This window comes from Rhinolophus ferrumequinum, chromosome 21 (assembly GCF_004115265.2).
Source record: "Rhinolophus ferrumequinum isolate MPI-CBG mRhiFer1 chromosome 21, mRhiFer1_v1.p, whole genome shotgun sequence".
Taxonomy (NCBI): Eukaryota; Metazoa; Chordata; class Mammalia; order Chiroptera; family Rhinolophidae; genus Rhinolophus; species Rhinolophus ferrumequinum.
Window position 1 is genome coordinate 41,625,593 of NC_046304.1, and position 23,799 is coordinate 41,649,391.

The following is a 23,799-nucleotide window of genomic DNA, read 5'->3' on the forward strand; positions in this document are numbered from 1 at the left end:
TCTCTCTCTCTCTCTCTCTCTCTCTCTCTCACTCTCTCTCCCTCTCTCTCTCTCTCTCTCTCTCTCTCTCTCTCTCCCTCTCTCTCTCTCTCTCTCCCTCTCCCTCTCCCTCTCCCTCCCTCTCATTCTCCCTCTCTCTCTCTCTCTCTCTCCCCTTTTAAAATATAATAACAACTTTAAGATATAACAGCTTTGAGATAACTCACATATTGTAAAACTCACCCATTTAAAATGTGCAATTAATTGGACTTTTAGTGTTTTCACAGAGTTGTGCAACTGTCTCACAAGGTAATTTGAGAACATTGTCATCACCCCAAAATAAACCCTGTACCTTTTGGCAATCACTCCCCATGTCTTTCACCTCAGTGCAGCCCCAGGCAACTGCTAATCTGCTTTCTATAATTTTAAGCCTTGATCTGTAAAGTGAGTGTTCGGAGAGGTGATGGACAAGGAGATGTAGGATTGGGGAAGCCAGAGAGCTAAATGCTGCCTGAAAAATAGGACTGAAATGGTTATGGAGGGCATGAATGGCTGGGTATGGGTGGTGGTGAGTGGTTTGAGAAGATTCTAGATGGGGGGAAAGGATGGAGCCACTGGCTGAAGGGCAACGGGGAAGAGTGAGATAAAATGACTCCAGGCTGGAGAAGACCTTTGGTGGAAAACCACGCTACAGAACAGAGTTATGTGGTGTGTGATGTACACGTCTCCACCGCTCCCATTAAGATCTTCAGAAAAGTTTACAGTAGTCAACTTGCCATATAGAATTGGGTTTGCTTTTGGGATGGCACAGGGCTGAGTCCTGCCCCCAGGTGGCATGGGGCCAGCCCAGAGGCTGGCATGCAGATGTTTCCTCAGCTGGACACGGGTGTAGCAGTGCTTCTCACCACCCTCCCAAAGGGGTTAGTATTGAGGACTGAGTGATTTGACATATGAGAGAAGGCTCACAACCCAGCCCTGGGCTCATGGTTCATGTCTGTAGGTGGCACCGGCCATCAAGGGCCAGCCAGGAGAGCCCCTGTGGTGGCTTCATGCCTTGCCTTCCCCTTCTAGAGCCCAACGTCTTCCTCATCTTCAGCCATGGACTGCAGGGCTGCCTGGAGGCCCAGGGTGGACAAGTCAGAGTCTCCCCAGGCTGCAATGCCAGTCTTCCTGCCCAGCGCTGGAAGTGGGTCTCTCGGAACCGGCTCTTCAACCTGGGCACCATGCAGTGCCTGGGCACAGGCTGGCCGGGCACCAACAGCACCGCCTCCCTGGGCATGTACGAATGTGATCGGGAGGCACTGAATCTTCGCTGGCACTGTCGCACATTGGGTGACCAGCTCTCCCTGCTCCTGGGGGGCCGTGCTGGCAACACGACCAAGGCTGGCACACCCGAGCGCGGCGACCAGACCCGCAGTGGCCAGTGGCGAATCTATGGCAGTGACGAGGATCTGTGTGCTCGGCCCTACTATGGTGAGAGGCTGCTTGCAGGGGAGGGGAAGGGTCCCTATTGTCAGGGAGCCACAAAGGGACAGTCTCTGGGGTGACAATGCCTTTGGCCTCTACACACCTTTGGCAGTCACATCTTTAATTGTAATAGGAAGCATTTTTGAATAAGAAAATTAACTTCAAAGCATTTAATTTACCTATTAAAAAATAAAATACACACTTGTAAAGACCTCAAACAGTACAAAAGTGCATAATACAAAATTAAATGAAAGTTCCCTTCCCCAGGCCCACTCTCCAGGGAGACTCCAGAGTAAGCCCCAGAGGTGCCTTGATCCCCATTTTGCAGAGGCGAATAGGGACCAGGGTCACCCAGCAAGGGGCCTTTTGTGGTGGGCAGCTCCATCCTGGGGTCCTTCTCCTGGAAGCCGCCTTAAGTTCCAGGATGGAACCTGGGAGGAGGGGCACACAGGCTGGGGAGCTGAGCAGGATTCCTTCAGGCTCAGACCTCTATGGATGACGTGGAGGCCCCTCCCCCAGCTGGAGTTTGGACAGGCATTGGGGCATTAGGGTCCCCTTCCCAGCCACTGGGATAAGCAGCAGAAACCTTCCCAGGCTCTTGGGCTGATCTGATGACAGAGGGGGACGTAAAGCCACAGTCTGGTACCACTGCCTCCTTCTCTGTCTGCTGACCCCTGCCAACCCCTGGCTCCCTGGGTTATAGGGGTGGGCAGCCTCTGGCGTCCAGAGGCCAAGGCCTGGCTCTCCTCCTTGCAGAGGTCTACACCATCCAGGGGAACTCCCATGGGAAACCGTGCACCATCCCCTTCAAGTATGACAACCAGTGGTTCCATGGCTGCACCAGCACAGGCCGTGAGGACGGACACCTGTGGTGTGCCACCACCCAGGACTACGGCAAGGACGAGCGCTGGGGCTTCTGCCCCATCAAGAGTGAGAGCCGGGGGCTCCTGGCAGGAGGCTGGCCAGAGGGTGTGGGTGGCAGAACTTCTGGGACTGGTGAGAAGTGGCCCCTCCCTCCCAGCACGGAACAGCCTGGGTGGGGTCTCTGCACGCCGTGAGGGACCCCTGTGTGGGCCCTGAAGGACAGGACCCGGGAGGGACCCACGTCCGGCTGTCATGGTGGCAGGTAACGACTGTGAGACGTTCTGGGACAAGGACCAGCTGACCGACAGCTGCTACCAGTTTAACTTCCAGTCCACGCTGTCGTGGAGGGAGGCCTGGGCCAGTTGTGAGCAGCAGGGGGCGGATCTGCTGAGCATCACCGAGATCCATGAGCAGACCTACATCAATGGTGAGACGACAGGCAGGCCCTGGGTGGGGCTGGCTGGCTGGGGCCTGCCCAGCTGGGGACAGGGCAGGGGGCCAGGAGCCTGAGACCTGCTCTCACCTTTGGAGGACCCTGAGCCCTTTCTGCTTGTGGGGGTAAGGATGGTGTTGGTGGGGGCAAAGAGTGGGAGGGCCGAGGATGGGCCCCCCGCTTCTCACTGTCACCATCTTGCTGTCAGGGCTCCTCACTGGCTATAGCTCCACACTGTGGATTGGCCTGAATGACCTGGACACCAGTGGAGGCTGGCAGTGGTCGGACAACTCGCCCCTCAAGTACCTCAACTGGGAGAGTGGTGAGGCGTGGGGTTTGGGGTGCAGGGTGGCCTGGGGACGCCACAGGCACTCAGCCTCCTATTTATTCCTCGTACCTCATTCCAGGCAAGCAGGGATGCCGGGTAGGGGCGGATGCCCCCACCTCCTGGACTGGCCCCACTGGCCCGTGCAGTGCCTCTGTGTGAATTATAAACAAATGCTCAGGGCTCAGGGCACAGGGCACAGGGCACGGGCGGTAGGCTGGATTTCAGCCCCAGCCCCGCGCACCAGTGCACCCAGTGCCCCAGCAGCCTGGCCGGGGAGGCGGAGTGGGGCTGGTACCTGTTGCTGAGTAGAGGGCTCAGGACATGTGGACCCAGGAGGGAAAGCAGTGAGCCCTGGCGTGGCCAATGGGGGAAGGCTGAGCGGAGCGCTGGGCATCTCCTTCTGGGCCAGGCTTCGCAGGGAGCAGAGGGTTCGGGGGCCAGGAGGAAGGCTCCGGGGGCCAGGGTGTGAGTCTCGCTCCTGGGGTGCTGGTGCCCTGCCTTCCCCACAGATCAGCCAGACAACCCGAGCGAGGAGAATTGTGGAGTGATCCGCACGGAGTCCTCCGGAGGCTGGCAGAATCGTGACTGCAGCATCGCGCTGCCCTATGTGTGCAAGAAGAAGCCCAATGCCACGGCCGAGCCCCCGTCTCCTGGTGAGTGGTGGTCCCAGCGCGGGGGAGGGGGTGTGTGTGGAAGGGAGGGGCTTAGTGTCACAGCCACAGCACAGCCTCACAGCGCAAGGTGACGCGGATCCTCCCTGTTCTTATTTAACGGCTCAGCTAAAGTCTGAACAACGCGCAACGTGCTATTAATTCATTGGGGGATTTGTTGAGAACTGTGTTAAATGCTGGTATGACTTACCTTGTCCTAGTGGGGGTCACAGTCTGCTGGAGGTGACAGACATCTCAACACACAACTGAAATATCCCGAGTCACGCACTGTTACAAAAATATGTGTAGTAAATGTTACAGGAGAAGAAATGCCTAGAGAAGGAATTGATTAGGCTTCTGAGAGTGAAAAAGGGTTTCGTGGAAGTGACATTTCAAGTGGAGTAAAGTTTAAAGTGGCATAAAGAGATGCGAGGGACGACCTAAATGTAGACTCTCAGGCCCTATCCCAGATTGATTGAATCAGGACCTGCATTTCACACAATCCTGTACCTGCAATGCATGTGCAGGTCGAGTTTAAGAAGCACTGACTGAGCGAGTGTGATGAAGAAAACAGTTCAGAAAGGCAGGGTGCAGCCAGTTCCTGAAGGGGCTTGGCTGCTTGGTGAAGTCTGGGTGGAACCAGGTGTGCTGTGGGGAGCCTTTGCTGGTTTTGAATCTGGGAGTGTCTTGCTGACTTTTATGATTCATAGAAAGAGCTCTACTGTCCCCTAGAGGAGTTGGGAGGGTGGCAAAGGGCGGGACACTGCTTTGGGGGCTCTGCCCTCACTGGTGTGTGGCCTTGGGCAAGCAGCTGTTTCTGAGGTGCAAACTGAGAATAAACTCACACCCCTCGCAGGGTTGTTGTTAGGCTGGCGACTTGGCCTGGGCCAGAGAAGCATCTCCATAGGTGGCGGAGGGTGTCTGTTAGTTTAGGCTGGAGGGGCCCCTGTAGGAATCCAGTAGCCCTGGGAATGGTGAAGAGGGGATTTTTATAAGTAAAATGCAGCAAAACCAGAAAAAAACCATAAATCCACAGAAAGTAAAACTTCTGTTTCTGACTATTAAAGTGTTGCCAAAGACCGAGCCAGGGCCGTCAGCTTCTGTTTTCTCCCCTGACGTCCTAGGGGTTCAGGAGCAAAGGCTTAAAACCTTGTCGCCGCCCCACCCCCCAACTAAGTCACCTCACCTCTAGCTGGAGGGAGCCTGGGCAGGCACCAAGTCCAGATCTTCTCAGAAGCTGCTTTTCTGAAGGAAGGAGGGCCCGGTGTGGGCAGGTCTAGCCTACTGTGGTCCTCCTTGGGGACCAGACCCTCACCAAGGTCTCCTGGGTCTCCCCGGTGTGGCCCTGTGGCGAGTCCTCTCATGGACCTGCAAATGTGTCCATAGCCTTGGTTCTCTTTCACCCCAACCCACATCTCTCTGTAGAGGCATTTTTCTAGGCCGTTTCTTCTGCCTTCCTCATCTCGTCACTCAAGCCATGTCATTTCAAAGGCAGCCACCATCTTGCCCCCAAAGCATCCATGGTTCCTGAGTTCCCTTCCTCCCACAGCCCAAAGCAAGTCCCCTGGGGTCTGAACACCCACTCAGCTCCTATTCTTTTGGAGGGCAGCAGCCTCAGATCTTAGCTCAGTGGCCAACAGAGATGATTGACAGTTCTGGAGCCCAGGAGCAAGCCCGCTCTGGCTCTCATCCCTGCCTACTTTGCTGGGTCACTAGGAAACAGTATGGCTGGACCCTGGAGAGGTTCCCAGAATGGAGTGGATCCCAGAATCCCAGTCCGGAGTGATGCTTCGAGTGGGTACATGTTTTCCCGCCCAGCCAGGCAGAATCCTGCCCAAGCCTGACGTTGTGGGTGGTTTTGTAAAATCTTATTTTCTCTTGCCAAGGCTCAGGTGAGGGCTTGTTTGTCTCAGCTGCCCTTGGACCACGATCCCCAGTGGGTGAACTTGAAATACACGGAAGTGGGGGCCAGGAAGGGCCCATGACTACTCAGTTCCTCAGCCCCAGGGTGCAGGGAGAGGAGCTGGGGGTGGGGGAAGTAGCAAGAGGAGAAATCCCAGCCAAGGGATGCCATCCAGTGAGCAAGGACTTTACGTGCTGCCAACACAGTGGGGCTCCATTTCCTTACTGCCTTCATCCTGGACTGCCAGGGCCAGCACAGAGTCCTCACTCAATAGATGTTATTTGAGACAATGATGGTGGTTTCATTTATTAAGCATGGCAGGCATGAGCTACGTTTGAACCTTATAGCAGGAAACTCCATTTAGAGAAAGGAAACGGAGGCTCCCGGGGCTGATCTGTCCTGAATCCTGCCCATCTATCTCTGAGGGCCCCAGCTGGAGGGGCTGTCCTGTCTTGGGTGGAATCTGCCACCATCTCTTGGGGCTCTGCCTCTGGGCCTCCAGCAGCCCTGGAGGATTTTCTCTTTTCAGCATCATTCAGCATTCAGACCTGTCTTGGTGAGAAGGGCTGATGTGGGACAGGTTTGGGGAGAAAGTGACTTTGGGGCCCTGCCTGTGTTAATACCCAGTGGCTTGGTGCCCAGGACGGGTGGTTCAATGCCTGAGCCCCGACCTCGTGGGTCTCTGCAGATGTGTGGGCCAATGTGAAGGTGGAGTGTGAGCCCAGCTGGCAGCCCTTCCAGGGCCACTGCTACCGACTACAGGCAGAGAAGCGCAGCTGGCAAGAGTCCAAGAAGGCGTGTCTGCGGGGCGGGGCCGACCTGCTCAGCATCCACAGCATGGCCGAGCTGGAGTTCATCACCAAGCAGATCAAGCAAGGTGAGGGGCTGCTTGTCCACTGTCAGTCTGGGGTGGAAGGCAGGGCCTCCCGAAGCCCAGCCCATCCTTCCCAGGAGACTCAGGGTCTGTCCCTTCCTCCCCTGCTGGTGGCTGAGGCTGACCTCTCCATGTCTTCTCTCCCCTCTCTTCCACGGCACCCCCCAGAGGTGGAGGAGCTGTGGATTGGCCTCAACGATTTGAAACTGCAGATGAATTTTGAGTGGTCTGACGGGAGCCTTGTGAGCTTCACCCACTGGCACCCCTTTGAGCCCAACAACTTCCGGGACAGCCTGGAGGACTGTGTTACCATCTGGGGGCCGGTGAGAATCCCTCTCCCTATCACAGGGCCCCTAATACACGCCAGCCTCCCGGTGCTACCCCAGTCCTATAATCGGCGCCTGCCCGTAACTCCATCCCATGGCCTCTCAGAAGCCCCCACGTCCCCACCAACCACATCCACATGGAGAGATTGCTGGTGTTTGATGCCCCTCTCCTCCCCCAACTTGCTGGATCACCTTGGGCAAGTTACTTAACCTCTCTGCCTCGGTTTCCTCATCTGTCAGTGAAACAGTACTGGCGCCAACCTCAGAGGGTCATTGGGAGGATAAAAGACTTAATTCTCCCGAAGCTTTAGGATGTGGCCTGGAGCCATCTTGGTCTCCTGCCAGATGCTTCTCCCTGCCAGCAGGTGGCATCAGAACCCACATTATGTGGACATTGCTGCACAGGTCGGGCTGCTCTGTGGAGTCCTGTCTCCTCAAGAAATTAGGGGGTGATGACTATTTGCCATGTCGTTGGCTCAGATGCAGTGTGGGTAGATAGAGGAATTCATGCAAGACTTCAGGCAGAGATAAGAGACCTTTTAAAAAGGGACAGAGCTATGGAGATAGACTATCCACTCCAGGGACAGAGAGGATACCGTGCCATGAGATACCACAAACAGTGCCAGGGACCATAGAGATAGAGCCATCTAGAGTAGGGGATGCTATTTTAAAATTTATAAACAATTATTTGTTGAGTGTCTGCTACATGTCAGGCATTCTCCTGGGGGCCAGGATAAACACCTGTACCCTCGGATGGAGCTAAAAGGCAGACAAACTGCTGGCTGGGAGGCTGTGGACAGAAGAGGGCTAAGGTTTTGGGAGGGGCTGACCACTGAATTCCTCCTCAGCTCCATCAGCTGTGATTCGGGTCTGGGCACACAGCCTCTGCTCAGCCTGGATCTGCAGGTATTGGCTGGACGCCTTGAAGTGGGAATGTCATCTGTCTGTCCTGCCATCAGTTACATCAACAGTCTCAGCTAGTGTGTCCTTGATGATTATGAAATGCGCTATAAATAATCTAAAAGAGTGCCTCTTTCCCTTTAGACAGTGCTTGTTGAAGTTTTTAAGGCATTTGCACATCAATTCTGTGCTCTCATCAGCCCCACGCGACTTATAGAACTAACCCTGTTCTCCCCATTTTATCTTCTGGAACGCAGAGAGGTCAAGCCTCTTGCTCAGAATCACACAGCACGCCGAGGCAGGGTCATGTCTGGAAATCAGGTTTGCGGAAAGGTTTGGGAGATTTAGGGGAGGAGGCCTGAGACGACTCCTTACCCTGTATACCCAGGAAGGTCGCTGGAATGACAGTCCCTGTAACCAGTCTTTGCCGTCCATCTGCAAGAAGCCAGGCCAACTGAACCAGGGGGCCACTGAGGAGGACCACGGCTGCCGAAAGGTGAGGGTGCTTCTGGAGCTGGGTGCTGCGTGGGGCCAGCCAGAGGGGCCCCCAGCGGAGGGGGAGATGGAAATCCTGCAGGCTCCCACTGCATTCTCCCTTCCTTGGCACACCCTTCGTTTTCCGCTCTCCAAACTGCTCCTTTCCAGAAGGAGTGATGTTGCATAGGGTGGGGGAGAGGGGCTGTCGGGAGGAAGCAGAGCTCCCCATCCCCATCCTGAGCCCCCTCTCCGTGGGGAAGCCACTTTCCAGAGGCAGCAGAGAACAGGAGGTGACAATGGGCAGCTCCCGAGTCTGGCCAGCCTTTCCTTGAGTGGAGGTTGCTGGTGTAAGCCTGTGTCCTCCGCACCTCCAGACCTGCTTTCCCACCTGTAGCACGGCTGGCACAGATCATGCCGTCTTTCATAGTGGGTGCGTGTCTGTCTCCGGAGGAAGGAGGCCATTCTGGGGTCTCCCTCCTCATGCTCCTAGACCCGGGGGGGCTACTAAAAGATGTTCTCCCTGCCAGGGATTAGGACCGAATGGCAGAATAAGTGAGTGAGGGACGAAGTGTATGAAAGAGGGCAACAGTGGGGGTCAACCCATGTCCCTTCCCTCCTCCGGGCGCCCCCTCTCTAGCCCCCCGCCGAGCAGTGGTGTGAATGGTGTGGCTGTATATGGGGAGGTTGCTCATATAGGACACTTTGTGGCGTTTTGGCCCCTGACAGCTCCGTCTTCCAGGCCACGCTCCTCCCACCAGCCCCTTGCTGCCAAACTGGCTCCTCACTCTGTTTTCCTTTGGATTAAGTCCCCTTACCACACCCCTCCCACCTGCACCCAAACTCCCCCCAGGGGAGGAACGGGAACCACCAAAAAGCATGACCTCCAGTCACGGAGGGCGAGAGCAGACAGGCCCAGCTGAAGAGTCTGGGGGCCCAGCTTGGTCAGGGACTGGCCCAGGGGCTCTGTCCTGGCTTGGGTGAGGTGGGGGAGGGGACAGGCAGGAATTGCTACTCACGACTGTGGCACCAGGGTTGGCCTAGAGTGTGTGTGGGGTTTGAGCAGCCACAGTTAACACCCCAGGAGAGCTAGGGGGTCTTAGCACAGCCCTGCTGGGCATACGGGACACACACATACACACGCACATGCACACACACCGCCCCCCACACCCCCTCCTTCTCTTCTGCCCTGGTTCCTGCCCAAGGGGCTGTGTCTCTTTCTCCCAACCTCGAGCCCACCCCAAGGCTTCCCACTTCAAGGGCTGCTGGAGGGAAAGGCCCTGGCAGGCATCTGGTGTCATCTTAGGGGAAGCAGGGCTGTGGTGAGGACAGGCACAACCTTTGTGGTGTGGGTTCAAGTCCAGGCTCCACCTTGTACCATCTGTGTACAAAATCTAATCACGTAGTTTCTCTGAGTCTCAGTTCCTCATCTGAACCGCAGGAGCAGAGAGCCCCTCAGGGTGGCCCAAGGGAGGGGGTCTGGGGGATGTCGGGGCTGGGTAGTGGAGAGCCAGCTGCTCAGGAGTGGTGGTCTCTCTTCCACAGCTTTGCTACCCCTCGCTGAGGGTCTGTTTCCCCCCTCAACCCTCAGGCCAGGCGCGTCCTCCACTTATTCCAGCTTCTCCACTTTTCCAGGCCCCTCCACATCCTGGCAACTCTCCCAGCTTTTTGGCTTGGTTTCTCAGCCAACTGGCAATTTTCCCATTGCTTCTCTTGGTTTAAATATTCAAGAGAGGAGTGTTATGGGCCACTTATCTTTCTGCACCAGGCCATGGGCCAGGTCACTGGCTGCCCCCGATCAGCCATTGCTAGGCCATGCTTCCACCCCGGGTCTGGCAGTTGTGGGTAATGGTGAGAGGGAGAGTATGGAGTAGAACACAGCGTAGGAAGAGCCATCCCTGGTGTCAAACAAGTCCCTTCCATGCTGTGTCCAAGCCTGCAGCACATTCAGTGATGCCACTGATGGCATCACCCTGCCCCCGGATGTATGGGTGACAGAGGAGCATCCTCCCCACAGACACCCCTCTTTTGCCCCCTCTCGAGCCAGGGTTGGAAGTGGCACAGCCCATCCTGCTACTGGCTGGGAGAGGACCAAGTGACCTACAGTGAGGCCCGGCGCCTGTGCACCGACTACGGCTCTCAGCTGGTCACCATCACCAATAGGTACAGGAGGGGTGGGCACACAGACCAGCCTTCACCCATGTCCTGGCCTAATGTGGCCCTTGCGCCAAACGGGGCAGCATCCTGTTATCAAGTACAGAGGGACCTGAGTCCTTTGAGCCTCAACTGACTCCAGGGCCTTTTTCTAATATTGTCACCAGAATGAATCTGACTATTAAGCCACCCCAGGGAGGGGCACACTGGGCAGGGGCATGAACAGGTGTAGACGTGGGCTGGATGCCCAAGAGAGGCCTTGGCTCTGTCTGATTTTGTCTACTTTCTTCTCAGTCAGGCACAGAAGTGCACACAGGAGAGGGGGAGCTGGGTTGCTATGTGTTAGTTGCAGGGTCCCCAGGGGTCCCCACTTCCCTAAGCAAGTTATTGGTCGGACACAGCACCCAAACTCCTAGGGCAGAGCATCTAGCCTGTGGCCCGAGGAGTGGTGGGGAGCGACCAGCCTTCTCCCCACAGGTTCGAGCAGGCCTTTGTCAGCAGCCTCATCTACAGCTGGGATGGCGAGTACTTCTGGACCGCCCTGCAGGACCTCAACAGCACCGGCTCCTTCCGCTGGCTCAGTGGGGATGAGGTCATGTACACCCACTGGAACCGGGACCAGCCCGGTGAGCCCCTCCTCAACCGCGGTTGGTCAGCCCCCTTCTGTGACTTGCCTCGGTGGACCTGCCCTGCCAGGACCGAGACCCAGTGAACTGATCATTTGTATAGTACGGTGAAGCCATCAGGAGCACAGGCTCGGGAGCCAAACCGCCCGGCTCAGATCCTGATTCTGCTGTTTATTAGCTGCATCTTCGAGCCTCAGTTTTCTCATCTGTCAAATGGGGATAATGGTGCTTTCCTCTTGGGGTTGATATGGGCTTAAAGGGGTTAATACAAGTAAAGCTCTTAGAATAGTGAGCACAATATAAGCGCTTGCTACTATTATTATTACCATTTTACATTCATTATTTTTATTAACACTTTCAATAACCTGATGAGGTCGATGATGAATAGTTTCAGAGAGATTAAGCAACTTGCCTAAGACCTCATATGAGTGAACATAGTGCTATGACTCTGCCTCCATTCCCTTCTTCCCACCTGGGTCCCACACAGTGTGTCCTTGCAGAGCTGGCCAAGCTGGTTCCAAATGCGAGGGCTGTGGTGGTGCCCCACGGGCATGTGAGGGAGGGCCAGACCATGAGTCCTCCTCAGCATAAGGGTGTCCCTTCTCCTTCCTTCAGGGTACAGCCGTGGGGGCTGCGTGGCCCTGGCCACGGGCAGCGCCATGGGGCTGTGGGAGGTGAAGAACTGCACCATGTTCCGGGCTCGTTACATCTGCAGGCAGAGCCTGGGTACACCAGTGACACCGGAACTGCCTGGGCCAGACCCTACGCCCAGCCTCACTGGCTCCTGTCCCCAGGGCTGGGCCTCAGACCCCAAACTCCGGCACTGCTATAAGGTACACAGCCTTTGGCATGAGGGGAGGGAGAGAGAAGAGAGCAAAGAGGCACCTCACCTTGGTTGGGGGTGGGAGGTCCAAGTAGAACCCACCTACCATCCAGACAATGGCCCCGAAAACACTTTTCCCCACAATGGCGGCAGACAGAGCATTTCTGGTGAAACTTGTCAGTGGAATCTGAGACCTGGCACATAGTAGGTGCTCAATAAACATTTGAGGAATTGAAGAAACCATATAGATTGTTGGTTTCAGAGGTTCCCACATGTTGGGGGCCAGGCTGGCTGCTCTTCAGAATTGCCTGGGTAGCTTGATAAAAATAAAATCTTCAGGCTGCCACAATGGAGATGGGGATTCAGTAGATTGGGGTGGGGCCTGGTATTCCGTATTTTTAAACTCGGCTGTGTTTGGGAGCCACTGATGTAGTCCAGGCTCTTTTATTACATGGAAAAACTGAAGTCCGGGGAGGGGGAGGGACTTGCTCATAGCTAATTGTGGCTCTGCTGAGATAAGAGCCAGATTTTGCCACTGGTCAGGGGGACCGGGCAGGGGACGTTCTGCAGGACCTGCCTGTGCCGGCTCTCCTCCTCCAGGCTCGTTCTCTGATGAGCAGGATTGTTAGCTAGCCTGGATCCCCTGTGCAGTGAAACCCCAGCCCCCCCCATTGCTGTCATAGTGGGGCAGGTGTCCCCCGGGGAAGTGGGCCAGGGGGGACAGCTTCCACAGCTGGGCTCTGCTCCTGTAGGTGTTCAGCTCAGAGCGACTGCAGGACAAGAAGAGCTGGGTCCAGGCCCAGGGGGCCTGCCAGGAGTTGGGGGCCCAGCTGCTGAGCCTGGCCAGCTATGAGGAAGAACACTTTGTGGCCAACATGCTCAACAAGATCTTCGGGTACTGAGCCTGGGTGGTGGCCTGCGTGCGTGCCTGTGTGTGTGGCTCTTGGGTTTGCTGGGCAGGGGCCAGGGCGAAGGTGATTCTAGCGTGGCCTGTGTGAGGGCTTGGAGTGACCTGTGTATCTGCTGCTAGTGCCAGGACCATTCTGTACCCCTGGTCTCCCTGGAATTGGAGACCAGGTGTTGTCCACCAGCATCACAGAGCCAGCAACACCCCCTCAGACTCACAAACTTACACAGTAACTCCTCCCCATTCGTCCTCCATTACAAAACCTTAGACAAGTTGAGTGTTTTCCCACCACCCTATCCCATCCCATAATAACTCACACTCCTCAATAAAAAGCTTTTCCTGAGAGACAAGGGGAAAAGGCTACAAAACTGAGCATTTGCCAGTGGAGGTCCTTCCAGGACCCCATCTCTGTCCCGTGGGCTCCAGGCATCCTATGATACACACAACACCTGTAATCTATAGCCCGGGGAAAAATCCAGGTGGATCCAGGCTTCCTGAGGTCTTAATTCCAAGGACATCTCCTCCCAGCAAATACCACAATTACATTATTTGACTAGTAATTATAATAGCTCATATTGATCGCTTCTCACCAGGTACCAGGTACTGTGCTAAACATTTAATCCTTATTTAATCTTCTCAGCAACCCTAGCAAGTAGATATTATTATTGACCTTGTGAGCTGACAGAGAGAGATTGGGTTATTTCCCCACAGTCACAGAGCTGCTCCATGGGTGAAGCAGGCCTAGAATCCATGTTTACCTGATTCCAGAGTCCCAGGTTTATCCACCCCTATCGGCTTTTAAACTCCCTAAAGTGAAAGCTTCAGAGCCTTACTGGCAGAGCAAACCCCACCCAAAGGGAAGCCACGGGAGGGAGCCAGGCCACCCACCACTCCATGAGCTGGGGGCCTGGTCCAGTTCTCTGGGGAGAGAGCTTTTAAGTGGCCCCAACAGTGTATCCCCCACCCCAGGTGAGCATGAAACCCAGATGGAGAGACCTCAGGCCCTGGGACACTGACCAGATCAGAGCTGCAAGGGGCGGGGGTGTGTTTGGCCCCTGCTCCTCTCACTCCAATCTCTTCTGTCCCAACCCCTGGGTTGTGCTGAAGTGAATCTGAGCCTGAGATCCATGAGCAGCACTGGTTCTGGATCGGCCTAAACCGTCGAGACCCCAGACTGGGGCAGAGCTGGCGCTGGAGTGACGGCCTGGGGGTGAGGCCTGGAGGAGGTGGGCGGGGCATTCGTGGGAGAGGCTTGATGGTGGGCGGGGTCCTTTGGGGGCGGGGCGCACAGGGCCTGGAGGTGGGTGAGGTTGAACAAGAGGTAGGGCTTCTGGCCGGAACTGGCAGGTAGCGGAAAGGAGGATGGGGGTCGTCTAGCCCAGGTTGGGGGGTTCCCAGCTCAGGCCAGGCCTCTTGTTCATCTCTTCTGGGGATGGGGGCAGCCTGCGCCTCGTGCCTTAGGACCCTCTCCCACTCTGACCTCCGTCTTCAGTTCTCTTACCACAATTTCGACCGGAGCCGGCACGATGACGACGATATCCGGGGCTGTGCAGTGCTCGACCTGGCCTCCCTGCAGTGGGTGGCCATGCAGTGCGAGACGCAGCTGGACTGGATCTGCAAGATCCCTCGAGGTTGGGTGGGGGTGGTTCTGGGGGACGGAATGGGGCAAAGGGCGGCAGGCCCAGGATCCAGGGGAGGTTCTCCTTTCCCTGCATCATCTCTGTTTACATTGTCCTGGTAGGTGTGGACGTGCGGGAGCCGGATGTCAACCCACAAGGTGAGGCCCTCCTGCCCATCCTGTTCGCTATAGCAGTCCGGAGAGGGGAAGGCGTGTCACCTCTGGGGCAGGGCCTAGCCAGGAAAAAATGAAAAAAGTTAGGGGTTCAAGCCAAAAGAAAAAGGATCGGGGCACCTATAACTGTATTGGCCAGGATCAGTCAGGTGGGCTCGCAGGCCCACCTGCCCTGACTCTGCCCTGGACCAGCCTTGTCCTTCTCCATGGGCGGGCAGAGAGCTGCAGCCTGGCCGCCACTCCCACGCCCTCACTGCCCGCGCAGGCCGGCGGGAATGGCTACGTTTCCAGGAGGCCGAGTACAAGTTCTTTGAGCACCATTCCACGTGGGCGCAGGCACAGCGCGTCTGCACGTGGTTCCAGGCTGAGCTGGCTTCTGTGCACAGCCAGGCAGAGCTGGACTTCTTGGGGCACAACCTGCAGAAGGTGGGCACGGGAGGGAGCATGGGGCTGTGGGCGGGGAGGGCAGGCCCAGGAGCATGAAAGAGAGACCCTGCCGACCCTCCCCTGCTTGCCTGGCTTCCCCAGTTCTCCAGGGGCCAGGAGCAGCACTGGTGGATTGGCCTGCACACCTCGGAGAGTGATGGACGCTTCAGGTAGGAGCCCTGGGGGTGGGGAGAGCAGGTGTGGGAGGGGGTGCATGCCTGGATGTCTGGCCCCAACCCCTGGCTGCAGGTCGGGAGGCTGCACAGCACACACAGACTGATGGACCTGTATTTGAATCCAGCTCTGCCCCTTGCTGGCTGTGTTGCTTTGAGCAAGTGACTTAACCTTTCTGGGCCTCAGTTTTCTCATCTAAAAATGAGAATAATGAGGTCTGCCTGGGAGGATTGTTGTGAGAATTAGAAATAAGATATGTGAGGTCCTTAGCACAGAATCCAGCACGTTATTGGGCACTAAATCATGGCAGCTCACGTTCTGCTGGAGTCACTCATAAAGAAGTCCCCCTCAGGATATGGGGAAGAACATGACAACAGTCCAGAGGGGCCTGTTTGTATTCAGGGCCCACCTGCCATGCACTGAGGCAGGAAGGACCAGGAGCACATGGGTATCCGCACACTGCTGTGCTTGGAGCCCTGCTCTGGGATTCTTAGACTTCTTCTCTAGTTGGAGAAATCGGTATCCAGGGAAGGCCGGGCCTTATGGAGGCACCAGGTCCTCGGGTCTCCCCCTGTACTGAGCACAGCCCCACTCCTCAGCCTACAGACGAGCTCCTGAACTTGGGCCCTTCCCTGCCCTCTTTCCCATGGCCTTTACTGCTGTATATGGGGGAGGTGGAGATTGGGGCCAGTGCTAGAGTCACCCCTGCTTGGTGCTACTGCAGGTGGACAGATGGATCCATTATAAACTTCATCTCCTGGGCACCCGGCAAACCTCGGCCCATCGGCAAGGATAAGAAGTGCGTGTACATGACAGCCAGCCGAGGTGAGGGCAAGGTGGGGGCACGGGGTAACAGAAGCTGAGGAGAGGGTCAATGTTGGGGCCAGTGAGGTGAACGTGGGCAGGGACCCTCAGTCTCTTCTCATTCTCTTTGTTCCCACAACTCAAGTAGGGCCAGACCAGACAGGAGAAGGCCTGTCCCCATGGTCCCACAGCCACAGAGGACTTGAGTTCAGAGTTGGGCACAGGGACCTGAGCCCCAGCTCAGCCTCCTCTCAGCATGAGACAAGCATGCTGCCAGCCCTACCCTGAACTGGGGGTGACTGCCCTTTCCTCCCCTCTCTGCAGAGGACTGGGGGGACCAGAGGTGCCTGACAGCCTTGCCCTACATCTGCAAACGCAGCAATAGCACCAGAAAGATGCAGCCCCCCGACCTGCCACCCACGGCCCTGGGGGGCTGCCCCTCTGGCTGGAATCAGTTCCTTAACAAGGTAGGAGGAGGGGGGTCACCCACAGGAGTTGGGGAGAGGATGTGAATATGGGAAGGCTGAGCCTCAGAAGTCCTGGCTCTTTGCCAACACCAAGAGGCCAGAAGTCATTGCCTCTTGCCTGTACGCACCCACCTCTCCTACTTGGCCCCCGAGCCAGGGCTAGACTTCTTAGAAAATGACTCTGTGTGGTAACACCTGATCCATCAGGAACTGAGATTGTCCAAAGAGTTGGTGAGTTTTATAGATCAGTGGTCGTCAAACATTTTTATAATGAACTCCTATTAGTGAAATAAAATATTGAACATACAAAGTGTGTGTGTGTGTATGCTATATACAGAGGGTGCCAAAACAATGTATACACATTTTAAGAAAGGAAAAAACTGTATTAAAATTGTAATACTCGATATATACCAAGAACAAAAGATGAATACGAGTCATGTGCATGCATTTTTTTGGCTCCCCCTGTATTTGTGTGAGTACATAATATCTATGTGTAAATTTAATTCCATACTAATGTGACTAATGTTATATATAGGACAATACACACAAGAACAAAACAGTATTCAGCATGAGCTAAAGATTTTAAAATAGTATTTTTAAGTTTAAAAATTTTTCTATATTAGTGATATGAAAAAATTTTTGTGCTCACTCAAAAATTATCAATCATCACTCGTAATATGTAAATAATTATAAAAAACACAGTGGTTGCATATTCCTCATTATTTTTTAAAAATCTTGGTCCGACACTTTGTGATTCATGAATCACGGGTCTTGTTTGAAGTTCTGATTATTTCAAAACATGGATTTAATGCTTGTTGCAGATTAAAAAGTTGACTCACAAAGACAAATAGATCAAAGCGAAAAATGTTCACCCATCATTGGCTGGGCTTCCTAGGCATTCTCTCCACTTTTCAGTCCTTCTGATTAAAGAAAGGTTTTTCTATAAAAATTGGCTAGTAAATTTCTGCATTTGAAACTAATCTCCCTCATATATTAATCATAAGACCTGATCAAGTAGGTTAAAAAAAAAAAGTCTTTGGCAGATTTTTTTAAAATAACATTTAGAAGATTTTCTTCTCAAGTGTTTTGAGTGTACAGGTAGTAAAGTTTGGGACAATAAAATTAGAGTGGATATGTTTCTAAACATGTTTTCAAAATGCTTCTTCTAGAATATGAGTTTCTTTCCAAAAGTGGTTCTGTTTGCACCTTCTGCTGATTGATCAGACCTGATTAGACCTTCACTGTTTTTATTAGTAGCTGAAGGGAGTTTATCCCGGGAAGAGAAGGTGGAGGTTTCCTTGTTTGTGCTGGCATCATTAGCGTGAGCTTCCATCCACTCTTTCTTTGCAGGATATTGTAAGACCACTTGTTCTGACTGAGAGGATTAGATTAGGTAACCCTAGATAATATACTCCATAAGTCTTTGTCATACATTGGAGTGCAACCAGCCTCTTAGCGTCATAGAGCGTCATAGAGCATAGCGTCATAGAACTCTCCTCAGAATAGTTGAGCGAATATTATACTTTTTCTGTTAAAAAAAAAAAAGTAAGGCCTGTGTATTATTAAAACTTCGGAAAATACAGAAAGAAAATAAAACTCACCCATACTCTCCAGAGATAACCACTATCTTTTACTCCCCTTCCCGCCTTTTTCTGCATAATTGAGATCATACTAAATAATGCAATTTTGTATCCAGCTTTTTTTCTCAGTGTTGTATTTTGAGCATTTTCTCATGTTGTTAAAATTTTCCAAAAACTTCTTCTCAAGGGTTCTTCCGCCTAATATAAAACAGAATGAATTTTACATATATTCTTTCTCCCCATCACACTGCCTCTGAGCAGAAAATTACTGTACATCCTTCATTTTCAAAGAGAGTCTTCACGTGATAAAGATTTCCTTTAACGTTATGGAAAAAAATGAAGGTGGGAAAGAGAAACATGAAATTACAAGTGTTAAAAGCTGTTGACTAACACGGATCATTGAAAAATAAAGATAAAGCTATCGTAGAGATGATCGTGTAAGTTCAAAGGGCAAGATAACAGATTTCAGACAACACTCAGGATGTTCAGCAGAGGGTGAGACAGACCTTGTCCTACCTCTCAGTGCTTGGCCCAGGTGCCATTGTCATAGGTAGTAGAGCCTTTGGTGGCCCAAAGAAGTCCTCCCACTAAAAATTCCCCAGAGTGTGGGCAAGTGTGTGTGATCTGCTGTGGCAGGTTGAGAGGGTACTGGAGGCTTGCTCGAGGGGACCCAGATGTCCTGGTTCTGATATTTTTCTCACAGCCCCCAAAGCCTCCCCAGGGCCTGCTGCTGAGGGGTACGCAGTGGAGTTTCTGGGTTTGTGGGACAGGGAGGTGGAACTGGACATCATGCCTCCCCCTCCGCCCCCAGTGTTTCCGAATCCAGGGCCAGGACCCCCAGGACCAGGTGAAGTGGTCAGAGGCACAGTTCTCCTGTGAACAGCAAGAGGCCCAACTGGTCACCATTGCAAACCCCTTAGAACAAGGTAGGGCCAGCCCCTGGGGAGGTCCCAGTATCCTCTGACACAGTCCCCCAAAATGGCTAGTGCAGAGTGAGCAGGGGGCTGCCCTGTTGCTCATAACTTTCTCTTCTGGGGGACTGTAGCATTCATCACAGCCAGCCTGCCCAATGTGACTTTTGACCTTTGGATTGGCCTCCATGCCTCGCAGAGGGACTTCCAGTGGGTGGAGCAAGAACCTCTCCTGTATGCCAACTGGGCACCGGGGGAACCCTCTGGCCCTAGCCCTGTTCCCAGTGGCAACATACCGGTGAGGAAGCCCCTCCCCACTCTCCAGTGCCACCCACCTCTTGCTCTGCTGCCCTAGATTGTGGCACTTGCCTTCACTCCCTGGGTTCCCCCTCTTCCAGCGTCTTTACTCATAGTGCCTTTTGGGGGCAGTGGCACAAGGTGGAGGCAGCTGCTGGGGCTCCCCTGAGCAGCTCCTTCCCCCCAGACCAGCTGTGCGGTGGTCCTGCATAGCCCCTCAGCCCACTTCACTGGCCGCTGGGATGATCGGAGCTGCACGGAGGAAACACACGGCTTCATCTGCCAGAAGGGCACAGGTACATGTTACCAGTGAACTTGGGATCCCCATCACTGGGCTAGATGCTGTGGGCCATGTCAGGAGGAATGAAACATGGTTCCTGACCTCAGGGGTCCTTGCGGTCACCCCCAGAGTCTTGTATCTGCTTGGGAAACAGGTGGGCAGAAAGGCCAGCTACCAATCAGAGGGAAAAGTCGTGAGCACCGAGGGGGATCAGGAAAAAGGTTTGGGGAATGAAGGACTGACCAGGAAAGACTAGACATTGCACATGGTGTCAAGCAACCTGAGCTTCTACATCGTGCATCCCTCTGCCTTGGGGTCCTGGGGTAGGAGAATTCAAGGCTCCAACTTGTTCCTCGGTTTATTAGCGAGAATGCATTATTAATCATAACAGCGGCTAACACTCAGTGTTAGTCTGTGCCAAGCACTGTGCCCCATGGAAACCTGGTCTCTGCCCGATGCCGGGTGCTCCCCCAGCCTCATGCCTGAGCCCTGTCTCCTTCCCTGTAGACCCCTCGCTGAGCCCATCCCCAGCAGCATCGCCCCCTGCCCCGGGCATTGAGCTCTCCTACCTCAGTGGCACCTTCCGGCTGCTGCAGAAGCCACTCCGCTGGCATGATGCCCTCCTGCTGTGTGAGAGCCGCAACACCAGCCTGGCACACGTGCCGGACCCCTACACCCAGGCCTTCCTCACTCAGGCTGCCCGAGGGCTGCACACACCACTCTGGATCGGGCTGGCCAGTGAAGAGGTGGGCTCCCAACCCTTGTCCAGGCACCGAGACTGGGCCCACTCCCCTGAGTTTCCTCCCTGTCCCTTCCTAACCCCCTGCCTTACCTGCCCCCACCTCCCGTGGCTGGTCCCCTTCACCTTGACAGCCTCCCTGTGCGCAGGGCTCCCGGCGGTACTCCTGGGTCTCAGAGGAGCCCCTGAGCTACGTGAGCTGGCAGGACGGGGAGCCCCAGCAGCCAGGAGGCTGCGCCTATGTGGATGTGGATGGGGCCTGGCGTACCACCAGCTGCGACACCAAGTTGCAGGGAGCTATGTGTGAAGTTAACAATAGTGAGCGCCCACCTGGTTGGATGGAGGGGTGGGCAAGGCGTAGGTCATTCCGGGGAGGACTCTGGGCCACTTCATCAATCCCGCACCCTTACAGGGCCCCCTCCTCCTCGAAGAATAAGCTACCACGGCAGCTGTCCCCAGGGCCTGGCCGACTCTGCATGGATTCCTTTCCGGGAGCACTGTTACTCCTTCCACATGGAGCTGCTGCTGGGCCACAAGGAGGCGCTGCAGCGCTGCCAGAGAGGTGGGTGAGGGCTGGCTAGAACCCACTCGTGGGCATTTCGGGTGGTGACCCCTCTCAGGGACACTCAGACCCCATGAAAGCAGTCCCCATGCTACACTCTTCCCGTGGACATTCACACATAAGTGCCCTGTCACATTCCCATAGACAGAGACCATATGTGACATTATGCGTATATACCCCTACAATGTGAGCACGTGCACACACGAATGCATGGACTCCACACCATCCTTGACTCAGGCGGCCAGAGAGGAGGGCTGGGGCCTCTGGGGGGGCTCTAGTACCCCAGGGAGACCCGTATGCCCTGATGTGGACCTCCCTTGTGTCAGTGGGTGGGGCAGTCCTGTCCATTCTGGATGAAATGGAGAACGTGTTTGTCTGGGAGCATCTGCAGAGCTCTGAAGGCCAGAGTCGGGGCGCCTGGCTAGGCATGAACTTCAACCCCAAAGGTGGGTACCCTGTGTGTGGGGTGGGGAGGTTAAGGCCTCAGGCTATAGGGGAGATGCCCTCCACCAGGGCTTGGTGGGCGTGAGGACTTGTGGGAGGGAGAGTTGGTTCTAAAACACGCCTGCGCTTTCCCATCTGCTTCTGCTCCACCACGTGAGCCCTCCCCTGCACCCCCTCAGTGCCTTCTTTCCCATAGGAGGCACCCTGGTCTGGCAGGACAACACAGCTGTGAACTATTCCAACTGGGGGCCCCCTGGCCTGGGCCCCAGCATGCTGAGTCACAACAGCTGCTACTGGATCCAGAGCAGCAGCGGGCTGTGGCGGCCGGGCGCCTGCACCAACATCACCATGGGTGTTGTCTGCAAGCTCCCTCGAGGTGAGTGCCCTGGCAGGCACACCGCTCAGCCTCCTTCCGCCCCCACGAAGCTGGTGCTGGGGTGTGGCTCGGGGCTGCGTTTAATTCTGCAGGCGACACAGTGCATGTGAAGAAATGAACAGACAGGTCTGGAGCTGCTGGGACCCTCCCCTGGGATAAATTGGTCTGTAGGAAGGACCAGCTTTTCCTACAAATTTCCAAGATAGACAGCAAACCCATCATTTTGTAGTGGTTAAGGGCATGGGCAGGGTTCAAGTCCCGGCCAAACCACTTACCATCTATGTGACCCTGGGCAAATTACTTAAACTCTATGGCCTCAGTTTCTTTGTATGTAAAATGGGGATAACAACAGTACCTACAAGATGAAATGAACTAATTAAGTGTCTGGCACTCAGAAAGTGCTCGATATGTCTTTGCTTATTATTGTTATTATTACTAGTGCTATTCTTAACTGGTTCCACCTTCTTCCCTGCAGCTGAGGAGAGCAGCTTCTCCCCGTCAGGTGAGTAGAAGGCAGGGCTAAGACTAGCCTTCTCCCTCCTCTTCCCCTCATTCTGGGTGGTGGGCAGCGGGCTCCTGGCAGTGGTGGGGTTTCTTGATTGAATGTCCCTCTTGCCACAGCAGCGCTGCCAGAGAACCCGGCGGCGCTGGTGGTGGTGCTGATGGCAGTGCTGCTGCTCCTGGCCCTGATGACCGCGGCCCTGATCCTCTACCGGCGGCGACAGAGCGTGGAGCGTGGGGCCTTTGAGGGCGCCCGCTACAGCCGCAGCTCCTCCGGTCCCGGCGAGGCCACAGAGAAGAACATTCTGGTGTCCGACATGGAAATGAACGAGCAGCAGGAGTAGAGCCAAGGGCGTGGTCAGGGCCTGGGCAGGAGGAGCTGGGTCAGCTGGGCCCCCCACTAGCTACCAGTCCAAGATGGGCTATGGAGGGGTGTCCTTGGGAGCTGCTGATGGGAGGTGGGGCTGGGCAGGGCCTGGGCTGGTGGGGTCCCTCCCTCCCATGAGGGCTGGGCTGAGACCTGGCTGAGAGCAGCGTGGTGTTTGCCTTTTGGGGGACCTGAGGGCTTGTCACCTGGGCCTGTGCCCCTACAGTAACTAGAGGCAGGACAGAAGCCTCTTTCTGCCTCTTTCTTCCCAGACCCCCCCTGCCTAGGCCTGTTGATCCATGTCCTAGGATCCCCTATTCACTGCACAGCTTGAGGAGCCTCCGCTGAGCCCTCAGCCAGCCTCTGTCGCTTCTCTCCTTCCCACCTGGCAGCCTCAGCTCTGAGCCCCTCACCCCAGCCCCTTTTCCCACTTCTCACCCAGCCCTTCCTTCTGAGCCAAGGCCCTGCGGTTCGGGGAGTCCTCTTGCTCTTGGTGGGGGGTCAGCTGAAGGGTCCAAGCATTCATCATTCCTGTGCCTGCTGGGGTGGCCCTTGGGCGTGACAGGAGGGGCCAGGGCACCGCTGTGGTGTCAGCTGGGCTGGAGACAGGACTGGGGAGAGACACCCAACCTCTTGGGGGTGACCGAGCTGGGCTGGGGTGTCATCTCCTGCCGGTCGGGGGAGGGCTCTGTCCCTAAAGAGTCCCCTGTGGGGACCAAAATAAGTTTCCTCGTGTTTCCAGCTCCTGGCTCTGGTTTGGAGAGAGAGAGAAGGGGGTTTCCAGAGTCCTGGGGGCCTCAGAGAAGTGGTAGCTTGGGACGGCTCCAGGTGCTCGCCCTCTAGTGGGGCCCAGAGGAACAGTGCCCACGCTCCTGGAGTGGCCCCATGCAGAGAGCTGACCCAGTGCCTTTCCAAGAGGCCGGAATCCCAGCCCCAGTGGAAGTGTACGACCTGTCCTGGTGCCACGGCGCGGGACAATGTGAACATGGACTCAAAAGACATGGTCCTTTTTTTGTAGTTCTTAATTTTTTAATGTGCCATTATTGTCAAAAGAAAAAAAAAGAAAAAAGAAAAGCAACAAATAAAACACCTTTAAGAGGCTTGAGAGAGGATGCTTGCCTTGTCCTGTTGTGAGCCTCGTTCCTCTTATCGCTTGAGAGATACATGCTGTCTTTGGAGCTCGCGTCGTGCGTTCTTTCTGCAGTGCACCATTTTGCTTCTATCTTCTGGTCCTCACGGGACACTCACCCTGCTCTGTTCTTCCAGGACCTCACCTTTCTGGGCCCGCTCACCCTTTCCTCTGTTTTTCTGTTCTACTTGATTTGTATGTGGGTGAGAGAGCTCAGGAGCCACCTGACACCTGTGTAAGTT

At 55.0% G+C, this 23,799-nt stretch overlaps 1 protein-coding gene across 1 annotated transcript; it reads left to right on the forward strand.

Moving 5' to 3' along the window:
* Nucleotides 1–1,047: 1,047 nt before the first annotated feature.
* MRC2 (mannose receptor C type 2) lies at nt 1,048–23,538 on the forward strand. The gene is made up of 29 exons (XM_033091108.1): nt 1,048–1,452; nt 2,203–2,376; nt 2,573–2,737; nt 2,952–3,065; nt 3,581–3,724; nt 6,313–6,501; nt 6,667–6,821; nt 8,113–8,220; nt 10,246–10,361; nt 10,830–10,978; nt 11,594–11,811; nt 12,554–12,696; nt 13,816–13,918; nt 14,201–14,339; nt 14,450–14,485; nt 14,766–14,926; nt 15,029–15,096; nt 15,825–15,925; nt 16,229–16,371; nt 18,763–18,877; nt 18,997–19,160; nt 19,347–19,455; nt 19,947–20,185; nt 20,328–20,496; nt 20,591–20,740; nt 21,067–21,186; nt 21,381–21,560; nt 22,036–22,062; nt 22,182–23,538. The coding sequence occupies exons 1-29, from the start codon at nt 1,203–1,205 to the stop codon at nt 22,403–22,405; spliced, it is 4,173 nt and encodes a 1,390-aa protein (XP_032946999.1). The 5' UTR covers nt 1,048–1,202; the 3' UTR covers nt 22,406–23,538.
* The last annotated feature ends 261 nt before the right edge of the window (nt 23,539–23,799 follow it).